The sequence below is a fragment of the Rhincodon typus genome, chromosome 15, assembly GCF_021869965.1.
Source record: "Rhincodon typus isolate 14 chromosome 15, sRhiTyp1.1, whole genome shotgun sequence".
NCBI classification, from domain to species: Eukaryota; Metazoa; Chordata; class Chondrichthyes; order Orectolobiformes; family Rhincodontidae; genus Rhincodon; species Rhincodon typus.
Genome location: NC_063346.1, coordinates 57,294,820 through 57,318,699, shown reverse-complemented (window position 1 = coordinate 57,318,699; position 23,880 = coordinate 57,294,820). Strand labels below are relative to the sequence as shown.

General features: G+C 42.7%; 2 protein-coding genes across 3 annotated transcripts in view; both read right to left on the bottom strand.

The window, feature by feature from the left end:
- LOC109911204 (protein MTSS 2-like) overlaps nucleotides 1–23,880 on the bottom strand; it is a 1,013,245-nt gene that overhangs the window by 446,038 nt on the left and 543,327 nt on the right. The window lies entirely within an intron of this gene.
- vac14 (vac14 homolog (S. cerevisiae)) overlaps nucleotides 1–23,880 on the bottom strand; it is a 308,745-nt gene that overhangs the window by 247,424 nt on the left and 37,441 nt on the right. For both annotated transcript variants that reach the window (XM_048605640.1, XM_048605641.1), the window contains exons 4-9: nucleotides 18,338–18,400; nucleotides 15,587–15,694; nucleotides 14,992–15,101; nucleotides 7,687–7,793; nucleotides 6,476–6,610; nucleotides 5,021–5,170 (exon numbers count right to left, since the gene is read on the bottom strand). In XM_048605640.1, the coding sequence (XP_048461597.1) occupies nucleotides 5,021–5,170; nucleotides 6,476–6,610; nucleotides 7,687–7,793; nucleotides 14,992–15,101; nucleotides 15,587–15,694; nucleotides 18,338–18,400 (673 nt within the window). The remainder of the gene's footprint in view (nucleotides 1–5,020; nucleotides 5,171–6,475; nucleotides 6,611–7,686; nucleotides 7,794–14,991; nucleotides 15,102–15,586; nucleotides 15,695–18,337; nucleotides 18,401–23,880) is intronic.

The following is a 23,880-nucleotide window of genomic DNA, read 5'->3' as shown; positions in this document are numbered from 1 at the left end:
GGGTCTAGACCTGAAACGTCAGCCTTCCTGCTCCTCTGATGCTGCTTGGCCTGCTGTGTTCTTCCAGCTCTGCACCTTGTTATCTCTTTTGACAAAGTCCAGAGCAGGTTTCTGTCCGTAACAAGAAATTATTATTCATTACAAGTAATTAGACTCTAGTCACAGGCAAACAACTATAAACCACTGGCATATAATACTACTGTTAAAACTCTAACTTCTTACACACAAACAAGAACATAGGTGTTGGGGACAGGGTGAAAGTTTGGGACAGCAGTGCAGTGGCTCATTGCTCACAGGGTCTGCTGAGATGATTCTTCTGCCGATCAGAACACTACTCTCCGTCTTCCTTCTTGGTATACTGTCACATGTTTACAGGAGGTACAAGTGACTGATTCACACTTATAAATGGTCTCCGACTTACTAAAATTCACAGTTTATAGCAACTGAAGCCTGAAGAAAACCAATTTACTTTTCCTTACAGCTTTTACTGAGTTGGTGGAGATCCGAAGACTTCACAATTTGGTTCAGTCTCAAGCCAGACAGCTACCCGAGAGCCAATCATATTGGTGTTGGCAGGCAGAAGGCCTTTGTCATCGAAGATTGGTCTGTGGACTAGTGACCAGTGACCAGTGACCAATCAGCTATTTGTTGCTGGTCAAATCTCCATTAGTACGTAGCCTTTTGGCTCCAGCTCGTCTGCAAACTACATTTCAATCACTGCTTGAAGAAGCAGCTTTATAAACGATGATCACAATCAATGTTGGATTACTTGCTTTCAAAAACACACAGCAATCCTCCAAAAATCCTTGGTTTTAAAACAGTTCTTTTCTCATTTCAGTCACAATGTAAAAATACAGAAAATAAAAAAGACATGGTTGTTACAAATGACAGAGGTGGCGTGAGGGTCCAAATAGCATCCCCTGTTCTTACATTCAATGGGCTGTGCACGTAATAAACAGAATGCAAAGGGACTGAATGTAGAAGAGTGCTGCGGTACGCATACATGAGAGAAAAAAACTCTCAATTATTCAGCTCATTACTACATTACTCACTGATATTTGTTCTGAGCCGTTTAAGTTACCATGTCCTATTGCAGATCTACCAAGTTGGCTTAGTACTCAAGCCCACTCTACTGAAATCATAACTTCACATGCTGACTTTTCAACTCACTTGTCCTTTTAAGCCCTTTCGTGACCACAATTAATTTCCAAATAGTTAGCACACTCACAGGCATCACTGGGTAACAGGAGATAGCAAAACCAAGAACACCTTTTAAGTACTTATGTGCATCAACTTCACAATCAATCTGGTAACCACAGAGAAACATGACAAGTCAGAATTTGAGATTGATTTTTTTAAAAACTACTTTTGCTCACAATTTATTCTAGCGTGTGTTAAACAAGCTTGATAGCTGAAACGAAATGATCCTTTCAAGATTTAGAGGTGAGCTGATACTGCCACCCAGTGGATACAAGACTGACTGTAGTAATTTCTCACTTCCCTGTGACTATTTAATCCACTGTGACCCAGTTCAAATTCAACAACTGGCACTTCAATAGAACCCGAAACATAGGAAGACACCCCAAGGCACTTCACAGAAACCTTGGTAGTAATTAGTGGATAAAGACCACTGGAGAGCTGGTTTTAATACTGGTTTAAAGAGAGAGAGAAGAGGAAGATGTAGGCTTTAGTCAAGAAATTTCAGGCTATAGGGTCTAGACAGCTGAAAGCACAGCTACTTTTTTGTTCAATATATCACATCGTCTCAGTTGAACATTGAAAAGTTCTTCAGAATGCACAAACTGAAAATCCAGAGTCAAGCTCTAAGATTCTCCAGCTCTGTCCCTTCAAAGTGATCATTTGATGAGTTGCATTGTCAATTCTGAATCAGCGACAACTGCTTTAAATCTCCAAGTGCTGAATTTGTTCAGGATCTCAGCCTTCCCCATTCGCAAACCTTCTCTGGCATCTCAAGCCCACAACACTGGAAATCTCTCCACTCAGCTACATCCTTCTGTGACATCCCCTTCATTCACCCCTAGTGTCTGTGCCTTTGCAGTCATATCAGCAATTTCTTCTCTAAACTTCACCACTCTCACTCGACCTGTAAGACCCTCCATAAAGTACTGTTGTCTCTGTGGACAACCATCTGTCTAAAGTGCAACTTTTATATGCATGCTATTTTATTACATTCTATTTTAGATGCATTACACACAGTAATCTTTCACTCTTTCCCCATTATTCCCCTCTTGAACGGCCTTGTTAATGTTATGTAAAAGCCAGTTTTCTCATGCCCACAAAAGCAACAGCTCACAGAAACTTCCAAATGTCTGCCAGGTGTTGGAGAGTTAAAGCTTAGCCCAGAAATTTACGGTAGCCATCAATGCATGCACTATCCCCAATACACATCACAATTTGGGTGAGGAAGGAGGCTCTGAGAGGCTGCTGAAGCGGACAATGCAGTGTGGATCTGGCCATTCCTCATGGCTGCTTTGGCGATGGCTGAAGACGAGGTGGCTCCGGGGGGGCCTAGTATTCCAACAGCCCGGGTTTCCCCGAGGCTTCTGCACCGTCTTCGCGGTGGCGTGGTCGGCCTGGGTCTCCTCGTGACGGCTTCAGTCATTCAGTGACTGCATGCAGCATTGTGGTGGTTCCAGCCCGGGATTCCAACAAGGTAGGGGCATTGGATCCTCGAGCCCAGAGCTGTGAAACAGACTAAGTGTGCTATGTTTTAAATACTAATTTTGTTTTCTTTGTTACATTGTGGAAAGATTGTTACGCTGAACTTGTTCTTTCTTTATTCTTCTAATTTATTACAATGATTTTGTACTATTGAAGGTCTGTAATGCTGGACTTTTGATTTCTTTAAATATTCTTTTCCTAAGAAGGCGTACTCAAGAATCTGAATCCAGGCACTTTTGTAGATAAGATGGCGCTGCAAGTGGCAACCTGCAAATTTTTCACTGTACTCATGTGAATACATGAGACAATAAAGCTAATTCAATTCAATTCAATTTCACCCAGCAGCTAAGGGAGTGTCTGAGGCAGCATTAAGCCATATAGATCTCAGTCACAAGTCACCTCTTTGGTCTGTATGTCACCTACTTGATCTGAGGGTGCAGGGACAGGGTAAGGAGAGAAAGCCATTGATCATAACTGGAATCCATGACCCTTCAGGCAAGCCCTTTGGTGACAGCCAAGGAGCAGTCATTGTCATCTGCTTTGCTTTCCCCATTTGAACAGGTTGCCTACTGGACAGACACTAGAATTGCTGTCAATGAAGCTACACCCAATGAGAAAGTAATGTTTTCAGCAAAGGACAGAAAACAGTTAGAGGTGGGGGCAGGGGGAAGAGAGCTGAATGGAAAATGAATGTGAAGTACCTCACATTCACAGATTAAATGAGCATAATATCACAGTCATAGCATTCAATCACTCAGCCCACCGTGCTTGTGGCAGCTTTCTGACCAGATCATCAAATCAGGTCAACTGTTTCCCTAAAGTTAAGCAACACTTTCCTTTTCAAGTATAAATCATATCTTCTTTTGAAAGTCACTACTGAAGCTGTTTTTGCTGTACTGTTGGGCAGTATATTTCACAACACAACCTCTTCTCATTTTCCCTCCTGGCTCTTTGACAATTATTTGAAATAACAATCGCCGAGGCTCAAAGCTAACTAGCATCATTTACACATGCTGGGCACAATATCCGCATTAACGTGTTTCAAGGCTGTGTATTCCTGTGAAATAATGAATCTCTACACCTGGCCCATGTCTAAACATTCATTTATAACAGGTCTTAATGCACAACAATACTTCTGCATAATTAATGGTCCAATTGGGAACTTTGTAGATTATAAACATACTTTACACCTTGCAGTCCCTCTCTTCATCATGGTACCCAACTTAGCTAAAGCAGCATTGAACAGAATAGCACCAGAGGAACTATCTCACTAACTTAATGAGTGAGAAGTGGTTTCTGGGACTCTGCATGCATAGATTTCTGGCATAACAAGGTGTGGAGCTGGGTGAACACCGCAGGCCAGGCAGCATCAGAGGAGCAGGAAAGCTGACATTTTGGGTCGGGACCCTTCTTCAGGGAAGAAAAAAATTTCTGGCACTTATTTTAACTATTTCACGAATGCATAAAGTGTGCTGGAGTGGAGAATTCTGTGAGAGGAACACTAAAAGCAGAGAAAAAGGGCAGCACAGTGGCTCAGTGGTTAGCACTGCTACATCTCAGTGCCAGGGACCCCGGTTGGATTCCACCCTCGGGCGACTGTCTGCGTGGAGTTTGCACATTCTCCCAGTGTCTGCGTGGCTTTCCTCCTGGAGCCCCGGTTTCCTCCCACAGTCCAAAGATGGGCAGGGTAGGTGGATTGGCCATGCTAAATTGCCCGTAGTGTCCGGGGATGGGTAGATTTGGGGGATGGGTCTGGGTGGGATGCTCGGAGGGTTGGTGCAGACTTGTTGGGCTGAAGGTCCTGTTTCCACACTGTAGGGATCTATGGAGAATCAGACATATCCTGATTGACAGTATACACCAAAGGGGCCTCCTACTCTTCACTTTAGTGTAAAGGACCACTTTAACATTGAGGACCCCACCAGATACAGTTTATTCAATAGGGTTCAAGTCAAACGTGGTCACACATATATCAATGTTAATTGGCCAAACGGAACCCAGGAAAATACTCGGCTTGAAAAAGTTTGTTCCGACAACTCAGTCTGAAAATATATTTATGGGGCGATCAGGAGATGACAGCCTCTCATTCTGTCAAGACACAGCTCACAACAGCGTGACTATCCGATATTGACTGTCAGGGCCCACAGGGCACAGAATGTTGCCACGGTAAGATGCTAAGTAGCTGCCAGCACCAGACAACACACTCAAACTCACATCAATCAGGAGCAGCAAGTGGTTTGGGATCATTGCATTTTGGACGCACATCCGGTCAGACTTGTGATTCCAACCTGAACCAGTCTGAGAGAGACACACGGACAGGCGAGCGAGGATCACTTACGATCAGAGGAGTTCTTGCGGTTTGAGAAGGACTCATCAGCAGTGCCATCTAGCTGCTGCAGCATGAACTGTCGGATATTGTCACCATCATCCTCCGGCATAATCAGCTTCATCAGGGTCTGGTTACACACGTTTGCTACCTCCTTAATACCTGGACTTTGAGTTAAGGAGACAGAACACCAAGAACTGTAAATAAAGAAGGTCAAGATTGTGCAGCAGTGGCTTGCTCTATTTCTGAGACATGGAAGACCAAGTATTAACCTACTGGCTCAGAGGGTGCTGGCAGGAATTTTGGCGAAAGTAATGCCACTGATCCACTGAGACTACAAGAGAGAACAATATGGTTTCCCCAGCCTCCACTTAGGACACAGCTGGCCTCTAGAACAGGATCAGCCAAATGCTTAAGGGGCTGAGATCAGCCTTAGGAAGGAGTTCCAGCCTGTGTATGACATCATCTTTGCTTCATTCCCAACATTACTTGCCACCACAGCACACACCGGGCTGTCAGATTTATGAAACTGGAGATCAATGGACAAAGGAAGACATAATGGGGTAAAAGGCTCACGATTCTTAGTTTGTCCGCAGGGGCTAGGAGGTAACCGGATGGTTGGGCAGCACAGTGGCTCAGTGGTTAGCGCCGCTGCCTCTCAGCGCCAGGGACCAAGGTTCAATTTCACCCTCGGGTGACTGTCTGGTGGAGTTTGCACATTCTCCGCGTCTGTGTGGGTTCCCTCCGGGTACTCCGGTTTCCTCCCATAGTCCAAAGACGTGCAGGTTACGTGGATTAACCATAGCAAATGCAGGGTTACAGGGACAGGGTAGGTGGTTGGGTCTGGGTGGAATGCTCTTCGGAGAGGTCAGTGTGGACTTGATGGGCCAAATGACCTGCTTCCACACTAAGGATTTTATAATTCTATAAAGGTGATTTGGCACTGTTCGGAATGAGACAGAAGTTAACGCTTCTGAGCCAGAATAACAGTCTGGAGATAATATGCAAACTAGGGGGTTCTTACAAACTACTGATCATTATCTGGTTCACCGATGTCCTTGAGGGAATGAAATGTGCTGCCCATACCTGGTCTAGCCTCCATTTAGCTCCAGACCCACAGCAATGTGGTTCTGATTGAACTGCCCTTTGAAATGGCTGAACATGCCACTCAGTTCAGGGGCAATTAGGGATGGGCAACCAATGCCAATGGCACCCACATCCCAACAGCTAAATAAAAAACTGAGCATTGCTCAAGGGGAAATGACACTCAATTTAAATAGTGTCTGACCGATACCTCAGTTATAGATTAGGCCAATAGGAGAGAAACCAAGAAGTTTGAAAAAGAATCATTGTGCAGGAAGTCCCAAGAAAGGCACTGTAGCAAAACCCGCAGTCTCTTCCCTCACAGTAAGTACGTATAATCAGAGGTGGGTAACGTGCTCAGTGTCTAACTCGAGAAAAGGATACTTTTCTTCCTGTCATCGTAGGAGAGGCATGGTAGAACGGCCGTCAGGATTCCTGAGGAGTACGGCAGCATCACACGACCAGCTAACTGGATGAACTCCCGCATCCAAGTCATTGCAGTCAGTTGAATCAAGTCATCTGTGGGAAGCAAGCGAGAACAGGCAAAGGCAGTATAACCACAACTCTCATAGCACCCTGGCTCAATGAGATACAGTAACCAAAAGCTGGGCAGGGTTTAAACTTTGCATGCTGTTCCAAGACAGTTGCGCATTACTTATTTATGAGAAATGTTTAAAGCGAGGAAATGAACGTGCACGTTTTAGGAATAGTAACTGTGTTAAGCACTTTCAAGTCAGGTTTAGAATGATCAGAGCAAAACTCCTTGTATTTGGCCCAGGCTGCAAACAGCACTGACAAAATGGACATAAGAAATTGGTTGCTGCCAGCTCAAAAGACTGTTCCCCAGCTCTACAAATGCTGTTTGAAGACTACACTTGGCTTCAAGTTTCAGGTCAAAAGAATAACATCTTTCCTTTCAACACCAGTGAAAACAACCTCCGGCTCAGTATAAATCTGCGAAGTGTGAATAATTCTTCAATATGGATACACAGCCATTTGGAGTTAGACTGAGATTTCCAATGCCATCTCAAGTGTTCTTACAATCTTCAGAAGACTGTCCTCCCAGTCAGGACTAGATTAGAATCCAGGCTCCCCCATAGTGAAGGGGCACTGGGTTTAACCCACTGTACCATTTTGGTCTGCAGTCCTCTCCAGATTACGCTGTCTAGCTTAGTACAAAATAATATTACTAGAATCTGTTACCCTCACAGAAATATCTGGAGAGCCAGCACAGGCAGATGAAGGCAACTTTAATTTTTAACCTCAACCGCAAGCCGTGTTGCTACAACAGCGAAGAGTTCAGCCAAATGTGAATACGCTATCATGTGTAGTGGCTCAGCCAATTATTTGATTTGATTAATTATGGTCACATGTACCTATGTTGAGTGAAAAGTTTTGTTTTCTGTGCAGTACAGGCAGATTTAGGATTATGTGCCAAATTAGCATGTGGTAAAACGACTGTGGGGAGCAGGGGTGGTAATGGGAGAGGGGAAGAGAAAGTGGTGGGTGGAGAAGAAGTGAAGTGAAGGTGAGAGTCAGAGCGGGGGAAAAAGGAGGAACAGCAGGGTACTGCAAGGTTGTGGAAGGGAACTCACCAGAGGCCTGGCAGTGGATGACCAAGATGTTGGCCATTTCAGCAAATTTGACACTTGAAGGGTTTTTCTTGATCTCTTTCAAAAACTCAACAAGGACAGTCTCACACCTAGAGGCAAGTTAAGAATGTTATCCAGGAATCCTGAAGATTAAGTTGCAGGCAGAAAGCAGTAAATACAGAATCATCCCACCCTGAGCTTGTAATGATGATTTTGCCTAACAGTGCACGTCAGCAAAGCTGTAGGATTAATCAGCAGCCTGCGCGGAGTTAGCTGATCACATCTAGCTGTGTACAGGGATAATACCTTCAGCACCCCAGATCAGGATGGGGAAAACATCCAGCAGTCTGTACAGTATATAAAGACTTTTTAAAAAAAAATCCCTGCAGACGCGTAGGGACCGACATTGTGCCTTTCTCAAGAAATTGATTTTGTAAAATATCTGCAAAGCAAAGTGTTGAATTACACAACCCTAGACGGTGGTCACGATGCCTTTATTGGGAACATAGTGGAATTTCTTAAAGATTTCATTATTTGAGCAACACTGCTCACATCCAATGTGTCCTGCAAAACGCCCTTCTTGGACACGGTCAACATTTTCAATGAAACATGCCTCTAAATTTCACTGCACAACCTCACATGCACGGTATTTAAACAAGTTCTGAGTGGTATGTTGCAGGGTGCTTCACAGCTCTACACGTACATAGCTTAACAAGAACACTACTCACAACCCCTGACTGACTTACTGGAAAGCCAAATCATGGTTGGATCAAACTTAGTGCACTGTCACTGGGCAAACTCCACTCAGCAGGCTGGGTCATAGCCATCTGAAAAGTTCCCTGTGATCAAAGCTGCCTATCTCAATCAACAAGGACGACCTCCTTGATCTTTAAGAAGCCCAACCCCCTCTCTAGTTACTCTCTTGCTCTAGATGTATTTGTAGAATCTCTTTGGATTATCCTTAACTTTATCTGCCATTGCTATCTCATATACCCGCTTTGCCTTCCTGATTTCTTTAAGAATGCCCCTACACTCTTTATAAAGATTAAGAGATTCAATTGAACAAAACTGTCTATACCTAAAAAAAATTATTTTATTCTTGACTAGAACCTCAACATCTTTATTAATCCATTGTTCCTTAATCTTACCAGTCCCACTCTTCACTCTAATAGGAATAAAATGCCTCTGAACTCTTTGTCATCAACTCTTGAAAGCCTCCCACTTGTCAGACATCCTTTTACCTGCGAACAGTCTGCTGCAATCAACTTTTGAAAGTTCTTGTCTCACACAATTAAAATTTGCCTTACTCCAGTTAAGAACTTTAATTGTTATGGATGACTTATAATTTTCCATAATCATTTTCAAACTAATAGAATTATGATCGCTAGACCCAAAGTGTTGCCCCACTTTTACTTCAGTCACCTGCCCTGCCTTATTGCCCAAAAGAAGCTCTAGTTTTGCTCTTTCTCCAGTAGGAGCATCCACACATTGGTAAAGAAAATTTTCTGAAGCACATTTGACAAATTCTTCACCATCCAAACTTCTAACACTGGTAGCGCAAGTCAATGTTTGGAAAATTAAAATCCGCCATTACTGCAATCTTATTATGCTGACATATATCTGAGAACTCCCTACATATTTGTTTTGCAATTTCTGCCTTACTATTGAGGGGCAGAGAGTACAATCCCATCAACATGATCTTTCCTTTCTTATTTGTAATTTCACTGGATGATTTTTCGTAAATATCTTACCAAGTTACAGCAGTAATGTATTCCTTAATTAAAAATGCCACCAACCCCCTCCTTTCTTATCCTTCCTACAGCATCTAAAACCAGGAACATTGAGCTGCCAGTCTTATCCATCTCTCAGCCACATTTCTACGATATCTATGACGTCCCAATCCCATGCCCGAAGTTCATCAGCCTTACCTGTAAGACTCCTTGCATTGAAATAAACGTAATTTAGTTCTTCAGAGTTACTAGATATTCTGACTCTCCCTTGCCTTGTTTTTTTTAATTGACATGCCTTCCTCACATTCAGAACCTACCTCATCAAGTCTTCCATTTACCCTGTTACTCAGAGAAGGCGTGTGGAGGAATTCTATCAGTATAAAGTCTCCCTTAATAAAATGAGCAAATCTCCCCGCTAAGATATTGGTTCCTTTTTAAGTTTAGGTTAGGCCCATCCTTTTGAATATTTCTTTTCTATCCCAGAAGACATTCCAATTGTCTCAAAAACCTGACTCCCTGAACAATACACTGGCTCTTCAGCCATTGATTTATCTCCTTTAACCTTTTGTTCCTTCCCTCGTTTGAGTTTGGCATTGGGACTAAACCCGAAATTACTACTTTCTCTCAAATTCACTCGGTACTGCTTTAATCTTTTCTCTTAAAAAAAAGTAACTCCTATCAACGTGTAAATAAATTTCTGGCTTCTCAATCTCACCTTTAACAATATGCTTGAATCATACTTGATCCTAGCACCAGGAAAGCCACAAACCATCCTAAAATTTATGCTCACTGCCACAGAATCACCTGTCTATGCCCCTGACAGGACAGTCCCCTAGAAGCATAATTCTATCAAATCTTGTCAAATGCTGCCTGACATAAGAATAGCTCCAAGCATCCAATAACTGACTGGCCCTTCCATTTCCCTCGGGGAGACCATCTCCTTCAACTGCTCCAAAACCTGAATATCTATTTGATAGAGGAATAGCCACCAGAGACTTTTGAACTTCCTTCTTACCTTTCCTGACAGTCACCCATCCATCTGACTGATCCTGCTGGGCAATAACTTTTCTAAATCTACTAGCCATCTCACCCTGTTCCTTATGTATGGCCTTAATTACATTAAGCCCTAAAAAAAAATGTTTTAATAACACCATATATATATAAAATAAACTACCTTTCATTGCCTACAGAAAATAATGTTAAATGGAAAAAAATTAAAAACATATAAAAAGTAAATAAAATCAACCACTTAGCTGATTAACTGAATAAAAATAATTCCTTAAAGTATTGGCAAAGATCTGTAGCTCGGGTTGTGGGTGAGGTTGTTGACTTGCTCGCCGAGCTGGCTTGTTCTCATTCAGACGTTTCGTCACCAGGCTCGGTGACATCATCAGTGGAGCCTCCGATGAAGCGATGTTATTCTACTCCGTTTGGAATTTATACTGTCCGGTCCGTTGTGGTGAGTACTGCCATTTCCGGTTTTGATCAGTATGGGGTTGTATATGGGGTCCAATTCTATACGTTTGTTGATTGAAGTATGGGTGGAGAACAATGCCTCTAGGAATTCCCGTGCGTGTCTATGTTTGGCTTGGGCTACTATGGTTACATTGTCCCAGTTAAACTGTTGGCCTTCACTGTCTGAGTGTACTGATATTAGGGAATGTTTGTTGTGCCGCTTTGCTGCTAGCTTAGCTTCGTGTATTCTGATGGCTAGTTTCCTCCTGTCTGTCTGACGTAATGTTGTGGCAGTCGTTGCATGGTATTTTGTAAACCACGGTCATTCTGCATGTTGTGGGAATGGGGTCTTTAATCCTTGTAAGTGTTTGTCGTAGAGTGGCTGTGGGCTTGTGGACCACCATGATTCCTAGTGGTCTTAGGTGTCTTGTTGTCAGTTCCGATATGTTCTTGATGTACGGCAGTTTGTGTCCTCCTGTTGTTGCCTGTTATGTAGGCATCTGTGGATGAAGTTGCAGGGATATCCGTTTATAGCAAGGATTTCGTATAGGTGCTGTTCCTCTTTCCTGCATAATTCCAGAGCATTGCAGTGTGTCGTGGCCCGTTTAATAGTGTCCGAATGCAGCTTCATTTGTGGACATTGGGTGGGTGCTGTGGAAGTGGTGGATTTGACCTGTATGGGTTGCTTTCCTGTATAGTGAGGTTTGGAACTCCCCGTTGGTCATACGCTCAACTTTAACATCCAGAAACAGACATTGATTGCTGTTTTCTTCCTCCCTCATGAATTTAATCCCTGCAAATACGCTGTTGATGAGGTGTTGGGTCTCTAATTTGTTGCATTTAATAATGACAAATGGTGTCATCTACGTACTAGATCCACAGTTTAGGTTGAATGTGGGGGAGGGTGGTGCGTTCTAGTCTTTGCATGACTGCTTCTGCAATGAGTCCTGAAATGGGTGACTCCATTGCTGTACCGTCGATCTGTTTGTATACTTGACCATTAAAAACGAAGTGTGTGGTGAGCCAGAGGCCTAGTCGTTTAAGTATGTTGTCTTTGCTGATGGGGCTGCTGTTCTGTGTTGTTGCTTCATCTACAGGACCAGCAGCTCCATCAGCAAAGACAACATACTTAAACTACTACACCTCTGCCTCACTACACACTTCGTATTTAACGGTCAAGCTAGATTGGCAATGATTCCCTTCTCATTACACAGTACTCAGTCTAAGATGGCCTGCTCTCTAGTTGGTTCCTCCACATACTGGTCAAGAAAACCATCCTGAATACACTCCAGGAATTCCTCAACAGCATTGTGGCTAATTTGATTTACCCAAACTACGTGCAGATTAAAATCACCCACAATCCACATTATTCCCTGATCACACGCATCTCTAATTTCCTGTTTAATGCCATTCCCAAAATCACCACTGCAGTTTGGGGGTCTATATATGACACCCACTGATGTTTTTTGCCCCTTTTTAATTTCTGAATTGAAAATTTAAAAAAAAAACTCAGCTGTTCACTGTAGACCCTTAAACATTTTAAACGAAAGTCCATTTGCAAAAAAAGTGTGATTTGTTTTGCTTTCTTGGTTGTTTTTTGAATGTTAATAAAACAAAATGGAAAAATCTTATTAATGAACTATAATGACCATAACAACTAAAACTGTAAAAATATATATAATAAATCTTTAACCAAGCCTGCAATCCCAAAAGCAGCCACAAGATCCGAGCTGCTCCAAATCACCTCACTGTTGAACCCCAGGAGTTGGGACTAAATGAATATTTTGCATCAGTTTTTACTGTGGAAAAAGAAATGGAGTTTAGAGAATGCGGAGGAATAAACTTCTGTGTTTTCAAAACAGTTCACATTACAGAAGAGGAAGTTCAGGAGCTCTTAGAGATTATTAAGGTGGGTAAATCTCCGGGACCTGAACTAATGTATTCCAGAAAGTTGTGGGAGGTAAGGGAGGAAATTACAAGACCCCTTGCAGAAATATTTGCATCATTTATAACTACAAGTGAGGTGCCTGATGATTGGAGAGTGGTTAATGCTGTACCTTTAAGAAAGTTTGTAAGGAGAAACCAGGGAACTAAAGACCTGTGAGTCTGACTTTGGTTGTGGATAAATTGTTGGAGGTGATTATAAAAGATGGGATTTATGGACATTTATAGAGGCAAAAATTGATTAGGGATAGTCAGCACAGTTTTGTCCGAGAAAAATCGTGTCTCACAGGCTTGGTTGAGTTTTTTGAGGAAGTTACCCAGAAGACTGATGGTGGCTGAGCAGTAGACATTATTTATTTGGATTTCAGTAAAGCCTCTGACAAGGTTCCACATGGTAGACTAATTAATAAAGTTAGGTCACATGGGATTCAGGGCAACCTTGCCAATTGGATACATAATTGGATTAACAGCAGGAGACAGTGAGGGTTGCTTTTCAGACTGGAGGCCTGTGCCCAGCAGGGATCTGTTTTGGGTCCTCTTTTGTTTGTCATTTATATAAATGATTTGGATGAGAATATAGAAGGCATAGCTAGTAAGTTTGCAGACATCACCAGAATTGGTGGCATTGTAGACAGTGAAGAAGTTTCTCTACAATTACAAAGGGATCTTGATCAAATGGGTCAATGGGCTGAAAAATGGCTGATGGAGTTCATTCTGGATAAATGTGATGTGTTGCATTTTGGTACAAGGGTAGGGCTTATACATTAACGGTAGGGCCTTGCGTAGTGTTGTAGAACAAAGGGACCTAGGGGTGCAGATACATAATTCTTTGAGGTTTGCATCACAAATAGAATGGATGGTTAAAAAGGCATTTGGCACACTTGCCTTCATTGCTCAGTCCATTGAGTATAGGAGTTGGGTGTGTTGAGGTGTACAGGACATTGGTGAGGCCTCTTTTGGAATCTGTGTCCAGTTCTGGTTGCCCCACTATAGGAAGGATATTATTAAACTGGACAAGATTTAGGAGATTTACCAGGATGTTGCCAGGTATGGAAGGTTCAAGTTATAAGGAAAGGCTGGATAGGCTGGGACTTTTTTTCACTGGAGCATAGGAGGTTGAGAGGTGACGGGATTGAAGTTTATAAAATAATGAGGGGTATAGATAGAGTTGACGGTAGTTGCCTTTTCCCTTGGATGGGAATTTCAAAACTTGGGGACACATTTTTCAGGTGAGAGGAGAGAGTTTTAAACAGACATAAGAGGCAAATTTTTTTTTACAGAGGATGGTTTGTGTGTGGAATGAACTTCCCGATGAAGTGGTGGATGCGCTTAAAAGACATTTGGATGGATATATGAATAGGAAAGGTTTGGAGAGATATGAGCCAGAGGCAGGCAGGTGGCACTAGTTTAGCTTGGGATTATGTTTGGCATGGACTGGTTGGACCGAAGGATCTGTTTCCGTGCTGCATGACTCTATAACTTGCTGTTTCACCTCTTTTACAACAGTGCCTACGGCTTTCGTCAGTTCCCTATTCTGTCTCCAGCTGGAAGGCAACCAGTAAAATCAGCCAAGACCTCCTTGCTCAATTCAGCACATGTCAATTCAAAGTGGTCCTCCCAACTTGTTCTGCAATCTCCCTAGTTACAGAGCCCACTTTGACAGTTTGATACAATCACTAACCAATAGCCATCCTTGTCTAACATGTTATGTACCCATTAGGTCAGAGTTAACTCTAATATCGATTGAAGAACTAAACATGCTGAATTGGTACTCTGACCAAGGTTTCTAGTTAAAACTCCGTGAATCTACTCTGTATTGAAATTTGATCTCAATTTCTGCATCTTGCCCCTTTCCCCTGAAAGGCATTCATTAACCCATGTGCTGCTCCACTTAGATGAATTTGGTTTTGATCAACCTATAATGGAGTTGAACACTTCTGACTGCAACTCAACATTAGAATTGACTTTGATCAATTGCATTTGAGGGTTTATAGTAACTGTTACAGGTAGCATTGGGAGATGTCAACACCATACCAGAGCTGTGGCTTCTTAATGCTGAACATCTGAGATATGTAGAAGAGAAGATTGACAGCTCACATCTGGATGAACACACCATTTCCAAAGTTTAAGAAAACAAACACCATCAATGAATCACAATGTGCAAATCACCCACACTCACATTTTACGGATCTCTCTACTGTTATCACCAAGAATCTGAAACAGTCCATCCAGGATTTCTGGCAAATAGTCCAGCAGGTTAATGTCAGGAACACATTCCAATACCAGGATCTGCAAAGATAACCAAGCTTGAAAATAGTACAAAAGCGGACAATGCTCAAACACAGCCCCACCCAAATCCCAAAAGTATCTAGTAGCTCAGATTTAAATCCAAAACGTCAACATGAACATACTCGATGCATTTTGAAGCATTGGGGGGTGGGGGAGGGATATTGAAATAAAAAAGTTTCCTGATGCAAATAGCCCTGGTCACGAATGCAAGCACAGGAGGTGACTGCTGAACAGCTCAGGTGCTAGGAATGTCAGTGGGAACAGTGCTCATATTGGATCATTTGCTCCACATGGTTCAGTCAGAAGAGACACTGATGTAAATAATACATTGATGAGTCCTCAGCTAAAATGTGCCATCCAAATCAATGCTGCTAGACTGGCAGTAGGAAGGTTACCTTCGTTCTTAGTTTTAAAATACTTGAACCACTGTATCAATCTGCCAATTATACCAGCACACGCTGCTACAAACACTTTTTGGAACTCACCCAGGAGATGATGAATTGTCTTGCATACTGATTGTTGGAATAAATCCGCTCTCTCAAGAGGGGGACAAAGGCCACGAGGTCAAATTTGGAACTTTCTGTGACAATATCCTGTGAAATAAGAAATGACACCACGATTTAATCACCCATCGTGGACTAAACAGTTATTGGGTATGACAGCTAAGGTATAATACATTCACATTAAACATTTCACATGCAGAGTGAAGTGAAAAACAACTTCATAACTCCACGTGAGGAAATCACTTATTCTGAAACATCTCAAAATTATCAAAAACCAGAAATAAAAACAAAAATTGCTGGAAAAGCACACGTCTGGCAGCGTCTATGGAGAGAAAGTGGAGTTAACGTTTTGGCTTCAACGACCCTACTTCAAAACAGAAGAAGGGTCACTGAACCTGAAGTGTTAACTCTGCTTCCTTTTCACAGATGCTGCCAACCTGCTGTGTTTTTCCAGCAATTTCGGATTTCCAGCATCCTCATTTCTTCAGTTTTTATGATAAAAAAACATGCATCGGGATACACAAAACAAAAATTCTGTGGGAAGGTCTTGCATGAAACTGACTGAGTGTTGACAAAGAATTAAAAAGGTCAGACAGGGTTTGCAATACTTAGCACTGTGCTGCCTTTGGTCTTGACCCATATTTCAAACATATTTTGAGACATCTCAAATGAGACACTATACAGAGGCCACAGCTGCCCTTTCAGATGGGCAGAAGAATCCACTGCTTTATTTCAAAGAGAACAGAGTTCTTCCACCACAATCATAATCCCTCAAACAACAATAAAATAGACTATCAGGACATTATCACACTGTTTGTGAAACTCGCCGTGCGCAACTTGACTGCTGTGTTTCCTACATTACGACAATGACTACACTTAATAAAGTACTCCATTGACTGTAAAATGCCATGGAATGATCTCAAACTGTGAAAGCCTCTCATTCTTAGATATAGCTGGCAAACTAAAAATACTTTGCAACATGTCAAAAGCAGATGCCAACAAAAGTGCCGACGCTCCTCTTACACATATTCTCTCAACTCTGGTCTCTCATAGCAGATCAACGGTAGCAAGGAAGCAATTTCGTTAAACACTGCCTGTTGCAGTGGATAAGCTACAAAGAACATAAATTTACTTCTGTGGCCAGTGAAGCCCTCCATCACAGCAGCCAAACGGCAACTTGTAGCTCATCGTTATTTTACCTGTGGACAAAGTACTCTCATTTTTCATAGAATCCCTACAGTGTGGAAGCAGGTCATTTGGTCCATCGAGTCCACACCGACCCTCTGAAGGGCAACCCACTCAGACCCACCCCCTACCCTATCCCTGTCATCCTGCATTTCCCATGGCTAACCCACCGAACCTGCACATCCCTGGACACTTTGGGCAACTTAGCATGGTCAATCCACCTAACCTGCACATCTTTGGGCTGAGGGGGGAAACCGGAGACCCAGAGAAAACCCACGCAGACATTGGGAGAATGTGCAAACTCCACACAGACAGTCACCCGAGGCTGGAATCGAACCTGGCTCCCTGATGCTGCGAGGCAGCAGTGCTAACCATTGAGCCATCATGCCGCCCCAATTTCATTTTTGCATATCCACAGTTCCTGGGTCTGCCTGCCAGTGAGGGGCGTTTAAAAGGAAAACCAGACTGATTCACTGCGAAGGTGGTGCCAGGAGTTCACACAAGTGGAGGAACTCGCAGTAGCATCTGCATTTACAACATTAAAACAGTATTCTACAGTGCCCAAGGTGATGAGATTGGCAGACAGTAAACAGTTATGCTTTAAACAGTCCAAGATAGAATAGACCTGGGGCTTATAGAACAGTTAGACAGCATTTCTACATGTCGCAGTGATTCATATTGCCATGCACACGGGATCTGATAGAGGATAGGTGTAGGGAAAGCCATTGTCAGATTGGGTTACAGGCTTTCTTAAAATATCATTGAAAGTAAGATAGAAGTTAGCCTGTCAGGATCTGGGAGAGAGGGACTCGCCAAAAAACGGTGAGTTCTGATGGTGCACTGCTCAGGAATACATTGGGAGCTGATGTTCATATTGAATAACTCAAGTTCTGAAGATTTGAAACTGGGATTGGAGATTAATCTATCTTGCGCCCAGCCGGAAAAACTCAATAAAAGATAGTTCTAGGGTAAGAGTTACCTTTCCCAGCTTGGTAAGGAAGCAAAGTAAACCCTCAGGAGCTAAGAATCACTTTGGACTGGGTGAGGAGATTCCAATGACTAGTTCATAGTGTAAAGTGTACCAGTGAATTGGGTTTTTCAGTTATGCTAAGAGGAACAGGGGAAAAATTCTATTCTGTAGTTTATAAATAGTTTTCAGACAAAGGGTTTTTAACCTGTTTGTTACAATTAATGTCTTAAAACGTGAAATCTTGCTTTATCGTCCTTTTATCTATCAACTGAAGGTCAGAATTTATGTTTTTAAAACACAAAAGGGAATCATGCAATTTCCTATCCTCACCTGGGATATGTACTTGAAGATTGGAAAGTAAGAGACACCCTCACTTTTCATCTTGCGTAATTACAACTAGGCTTCTCCACAAGTGTGCTGACGATGATACAGCGAAGAATTAAGAATTGTGAACCATAATGTTCTATGTTAAATTGATCTTGGATATGAAACACAGGTACGAGATGCTTATGATGAGAGATGAGTGCACTCCCAATCCAAACACAAGTCTCTGCCCAGCAGCAAGTTTGGATGCCTACCTTTAATAATCGATCCAGCAATTCGGAACCACTTTTAACATTGGGATCTGGATCTGCAGCCAACTGTGTAAAACAAACATATTACTGAGTAACTATTGTTAGGGATTTGGATTTAACTCCAGCATCACTACAATGAAATGGTAAATTACAGAAATTAAATGACTGTTAATGACTCTGAAGACTGCAGGGGAGACAGGCTTTGGTTAGGACAGCTCAGAGAATCTGGGGATTTCTTCAATACATTTTCTTCTTCCTTCAATTGGATTATGCAATGGGAAACACCAGAAGTCACTAGCAAACTCATGTCAAAAGCCCTTTATCGAACGGCATCTGTTTAACCAAAATGGTCCTTGTTAAAAAGGTTCAGGATAAGCCAGAGGTGCCAAGCATAATGGAAACCTAGTCAATGTCCCCATTATCAGCTTTTCTCCGTCCCTGGCTTACAAACAACCATCCCTTTCTGTGCCTTACTGTCTTTTGCTCTCTCTGGTCTCCATCATCACCTATCTGCACACTTCTGCCCTCCCCACCTGTCTCCAGCATATATATTGCTTTTTCCTAGCTATTAAGAAGTTCTGAAGAAGGGTCACTAGACCCAAAACATTAACTCTGTTTTCTCTCCACAGATGCTGCCAGACTTGCCGAGTTTGTCCAGCTGTGCATCTTCAGCATCCACAGCTCTTTGTTCTATTTTATTCTATCTTAAAAAACAAGAGCATTATTAAATTGGTACCCCTTGTTGTTTACTATTGTATTTAAGTTTTTATGAACTGAATAATCTCTATCAGTAAGTTTCACATGGTTAGGAAGGAAAGATGACACCCGCTGAATGAGACATAACCCCTGCATGATGTCGGAGCTGCGGACCCCATTGTAATTCACAGGACCACACCCATAGCAAGTGTCGGTTGCTTGAGAAACTTGGGCTCAGAGTTGATGAGCTGGAATTGGAGCTTCAAACACTAACACATCAGGGAGGAAGACAGTTCCCCGGATGCCGTGCTTCAGGAGGCAGTCACATCCCTTTGATCAAGTACCTCTAATTCGGACAGTGGTCAGGGACAGGAGGGTGTGACTATGAGCGAGGCAGGTAGAGGGATCCAAGAGGTAGTGCTGAAGGAGCCTCAGCCCTTGAACTTATCTAACAGGTTTGAGATCCTTGCTCCTGTCTGGATGAGAACAGGGGCTGTAGGAAGGATGAGCAAACTGACCATAGCACATTTGTACAGGGAGCCATTCAAGAGGGTGAGGAAAGAGGAATGCAGTTGACATTGGGATAGTAGTCAGAGGAATGGACACTGTTCTCTGTGGCCAGGATAGAGCATCCCGAAGGCCGAGTCACCTGCCTGGTGCCCAAGTTCAGGATATCTCATCTGATCTGTACCTGGAGCAGAGGGGAAAGATCCAGTTGTCATGGCCCATGTAGGCACTATGATAATAGGTAGAAAGAGGATGGAGGTTCTGCTGAGGGAACATGAGTGGCTAAGGGCTAAATTAAAAAGCAGAACCAAAAAGGGAATAATCTCCGGCTTACTACCTCAGCCACGAGCAAATTGGCAAGAGGTCACAAGATTAAATAGGTGAATGTGTGGCTCAAAGATTAGTGTAGAAGAAACAGATCCAAATTCATTGGAGATTGGCACCAGGAAGGAGGGAGCTGTTGCAGTGGGATGGGCTCGACCAGAATCATGCTGGGGCCAGAGTCCTGGCAAATTGCAGAACTAGGGTTGTGGATAGGGCTTGAAGCTAAATCATAGCAGGGGTGCTCAGTTGTACAGAAAATGATAAAATCAAAGGTAAAAGAGAAGGTAGAATTGTAGGTTAGTGATGGGGTTGATTGTTACCAGAAAACCAAAGAAAGGTACAGAATGCACAAATGTCACATTGTATCAAGAAACCATAAAAAAAAGGACATCTGATAATAGAACAAACTTAAAGACTTTGTATCTCAATGTACGAAGCACTCAGAATAATGAACTGATGGCACAAATCAAGGTAAACAACTATGATCTCATAGCTGTTGCAGAAATATGGTTACAAGGAGATCAAAACTGGGAACTTCACATTCAGGGATATTTGACCTTTCAGAAAAACAGGAAGGTCAGAAAAAGGTAGGAACAAATTACTGCAGATGCCAAAATCTGTACGGAAAACGAAAAATGCTGGAGATCACAGCAGGTCAGGCAGCACCTGTGGACAGAGAACAAGCTAACGTTTCAAGTCTAGATGATCCTTCATCAGAGCTGATGTGAAGTGTGCAGGGGATAACATTTATGCAGTGGTGTGGGGGTGGAGTGCTGAGGAAGAGAAGCTGCCAATAGCGTAGATGAAGTGATTGAAATGTGAGAACAATGGGATGGAAAAGGTGGTGGAGTAGCGCTGTTAATAAGACATGAAATGAGGACAGTTATGAGAGATGATCGAGGCTCAGATGATTATATGATCGGGATTCTACGATAAAGATTCCACTTGGGTAGAGGTAACAAACAGCAAGGGAAAGAAAACATTGGTAGGAGTTGTGTACAGACCCTCAAACTGCTGCCACTCTGTAGGAAAGGGTATAAACCAGTAAACAATAGGAACATGTAAAAAGAATAGAGCAACAATTACGGGTAACTTTAATCTTCATGTTGATTAGGTTAATCAAATTGGAAAGGGTAGCTATAACAATGAATTCATAGTCTGCAATAGTAACACATCATGGGGACGACCAGGGAAGAGGTTCTCTCAGATCTGGTAATGGGTAGCGAGGCAGGCTTAATAAATGACCTCTGAATAAAAGATCCTCTGGTAAGTAGTGATTATAACATGATAGAATTTAATATTCAGTTTGGGCGAGAGGAACTTGGGTCAGAAACAACAGTGCTCAACTTAAATTAATGAAGGGAATTACAAAAGCAGCAAGGATATAGTTAGCTAGAATGAACCAAGTAGATAGATTAGCAGGGATCTTAGTAAGCAAGCAGTGGCAAACATTTAAAGGAAATAATTCATGATGCTTAGCAAAAATACATCCCAGTAAGGAGGAAGGATTCGAAGAAGGATAAACCAATAATGGCTAACCAAGGAAGTTAAGGAGAGTATGAAGTTGAAAGAAAAAGCATTGAGGAGGTCAACGTCAGTGATAGCCTCAAAGACTGGATAAATTCAGATTCCAGCAAAGGAGGATTAAAAAGATAATAAAGACAGAGAAACTCAACTGTGAGGGCAAACTAGCAAGGAATACAAAACCTGACAATAAGAGCTTCATTAAATTTATAAGAGCGAGGTCAGTGTACATGGGTTCCTTAGAAAATGAATCTGGGGAGCGGGTTTTGGGGAACAAGGAAATGGCAGAGGAGTTAAACAGATACTTTGTATCAGTCTGCAAAGTGGAAGATACTTCCAACATCCCATTAATACTAAAGAATACAAGGGAGAAATTAAGTACCATTACAACAGAAGCAGCATTAGACAAACTAATGGGGTTAAACTCATGCAAGTCCCCTGGCCCTGAGGGCTTCCATCCCAAAATCCTAAAATAAATAGCTATGCAGATGGTGGATGCACTTGTAACTTTCTAAAAATCTTTGGATTTTGTAGTATTATTACAGGACTGGAAAACTGCTAATGTGACACTCCTATTCAAAAAGGTAAGGAGGGAAATGCATGTAATGATAGGCCAGTTAGCCTAACATCTACTGTTGCAAAAAAGTGTTGGATTCAATTATTCAGGAAATAATAGCAGAACATTTGGAAAATCAACCTAACTGAGCAGAATCAACATGGTTTCATAAAAAGAAAATAGTGTCTGACTAATTTATTACTGTTTTTTGAGGAAGATTCAACCAGAGTGGATGGAAGAGAACCAACAGATGTGTTGTATTTGGACTTCCAGAAGGCTTTCAACAAGGTACCTCATAAAAGGTTAAGTCATAAGAGGAGAGCCCATAGCGTGGGAAATAATGTATCGGTGTGGATACAGAATTGCCATATGGGCAGGAAGCAGTGAGAAGGGATAACGCTTTTTTTTTTAAAAAAAGTTTGGTGACCTGTAATTAGTGGGGTATCAGTGCTGGGACTGCAATAGTTTACAGAATATATTAATAAACTAGCAGGAAGGAAGTGAATGTACTGCAGCCAAATTTGTGGTCAACACAAAAATAGGAGAAGCAGGTCGAGACAGTTTACAGGGAGATTTTGATAGGTTAAGTAAGTGGCCAAAAAGTTGATAAATGGAGTATAATGTGGGAAAATGTGATGTTGCTCATTTTGGAAGGGAGAACAAGAGAACAGAGTATTCTTTAAATGGAGAAAAACTACAGAAAGCTGCAAAGGACCTTGGGGGTACTTGTGCACAAAACACAGGGACAGCAGGTAATCAGGAAGGCGAATGGAATGTTAGCCCTCATTTCAAGGGGGTTGGAACATAAGAGTAGGGAAGTCTTACTGCGACTGTAAAAGGTGCTAGTGAGACCACATCTGGAGTACTGTGAGCAGTTTTGGACCCCTTATTTAATGAAAGTTATCAGTTCTTTGGAGGTAGTTCAGAGAAGATTCCTAGAATGATCCCTGGTATGAACTGACTCCAATAGCTACCTTGACTATATCTTCCCTCACCTACCCTCCTGCAAGAATGCAATCCCATATTCTTAATTCCCGCTCCTCTGCCCCCAAGATGAAGCATTCCACTCCTGGACATCCGAGATGTCTGCCTTCCTCAAGGACCTTAACGTCCTCCCTCCGGTGATTCATAATGCCCTCAACTGCATCTCTTGCATTTCCCGCACTTCTGCTCTCAAACCCCTACCACACCGCAAACAAAAATAAAGACAGAATACCCCTGGTCATCATATCATCCCACCAACCTCTGCATCCAGCACATCCTCCACCACTTCTGCCAGCTGCAACCTGACCCCTTCACCAAAGAGATATTTCCCACCCCACCTCTATCTGCCTTCTGTAGGGGCCACTCACTCCGCAACTCCCTCATCTGCTCCACACTCGCCCTGAGCCCCGCCACACCCAGCACCAAAGGAGGTGCCACACGTGCCCCTACATCTCTCTCCTCATCTCCATCCAAGGCCTCAAAAAAAAAACTTTCTAAATTCGACATGGATTCACCTGTACGTCTTCTAACCTAGTCTACTGTATCCGTTACTCCCAATGTGGTCTCCTCTACATCAGTGAGACCAAGTACAGACTCGGTGACCGATTTGTGGAGCATCTGCGCTCTGTATGCCATAATCAATAGCCAACCATTTTAACTCCCCTTCCCACTCCCTGGGTAACATGTCCATCCTGGGCCTCATCAATGACACCACACAAACTGGAGGAGCAACACCTCATATTCCACCTCGGGAGCTTACAGCCTGATGGCCTCAACATAGAATTCACCAGTTTCAAAATCTCCCCACCCCCAGCCTCACCCCATATCCAGCCCTCCCTCTCATCCCCACCTCCCTGACTTGACACAACCTGGCCATCTTCTTTCTCACCTATCCACCCCACCCTTCCCATGACCTATATCCACAACCCCCTACCTGCATCCACCTATCACCATC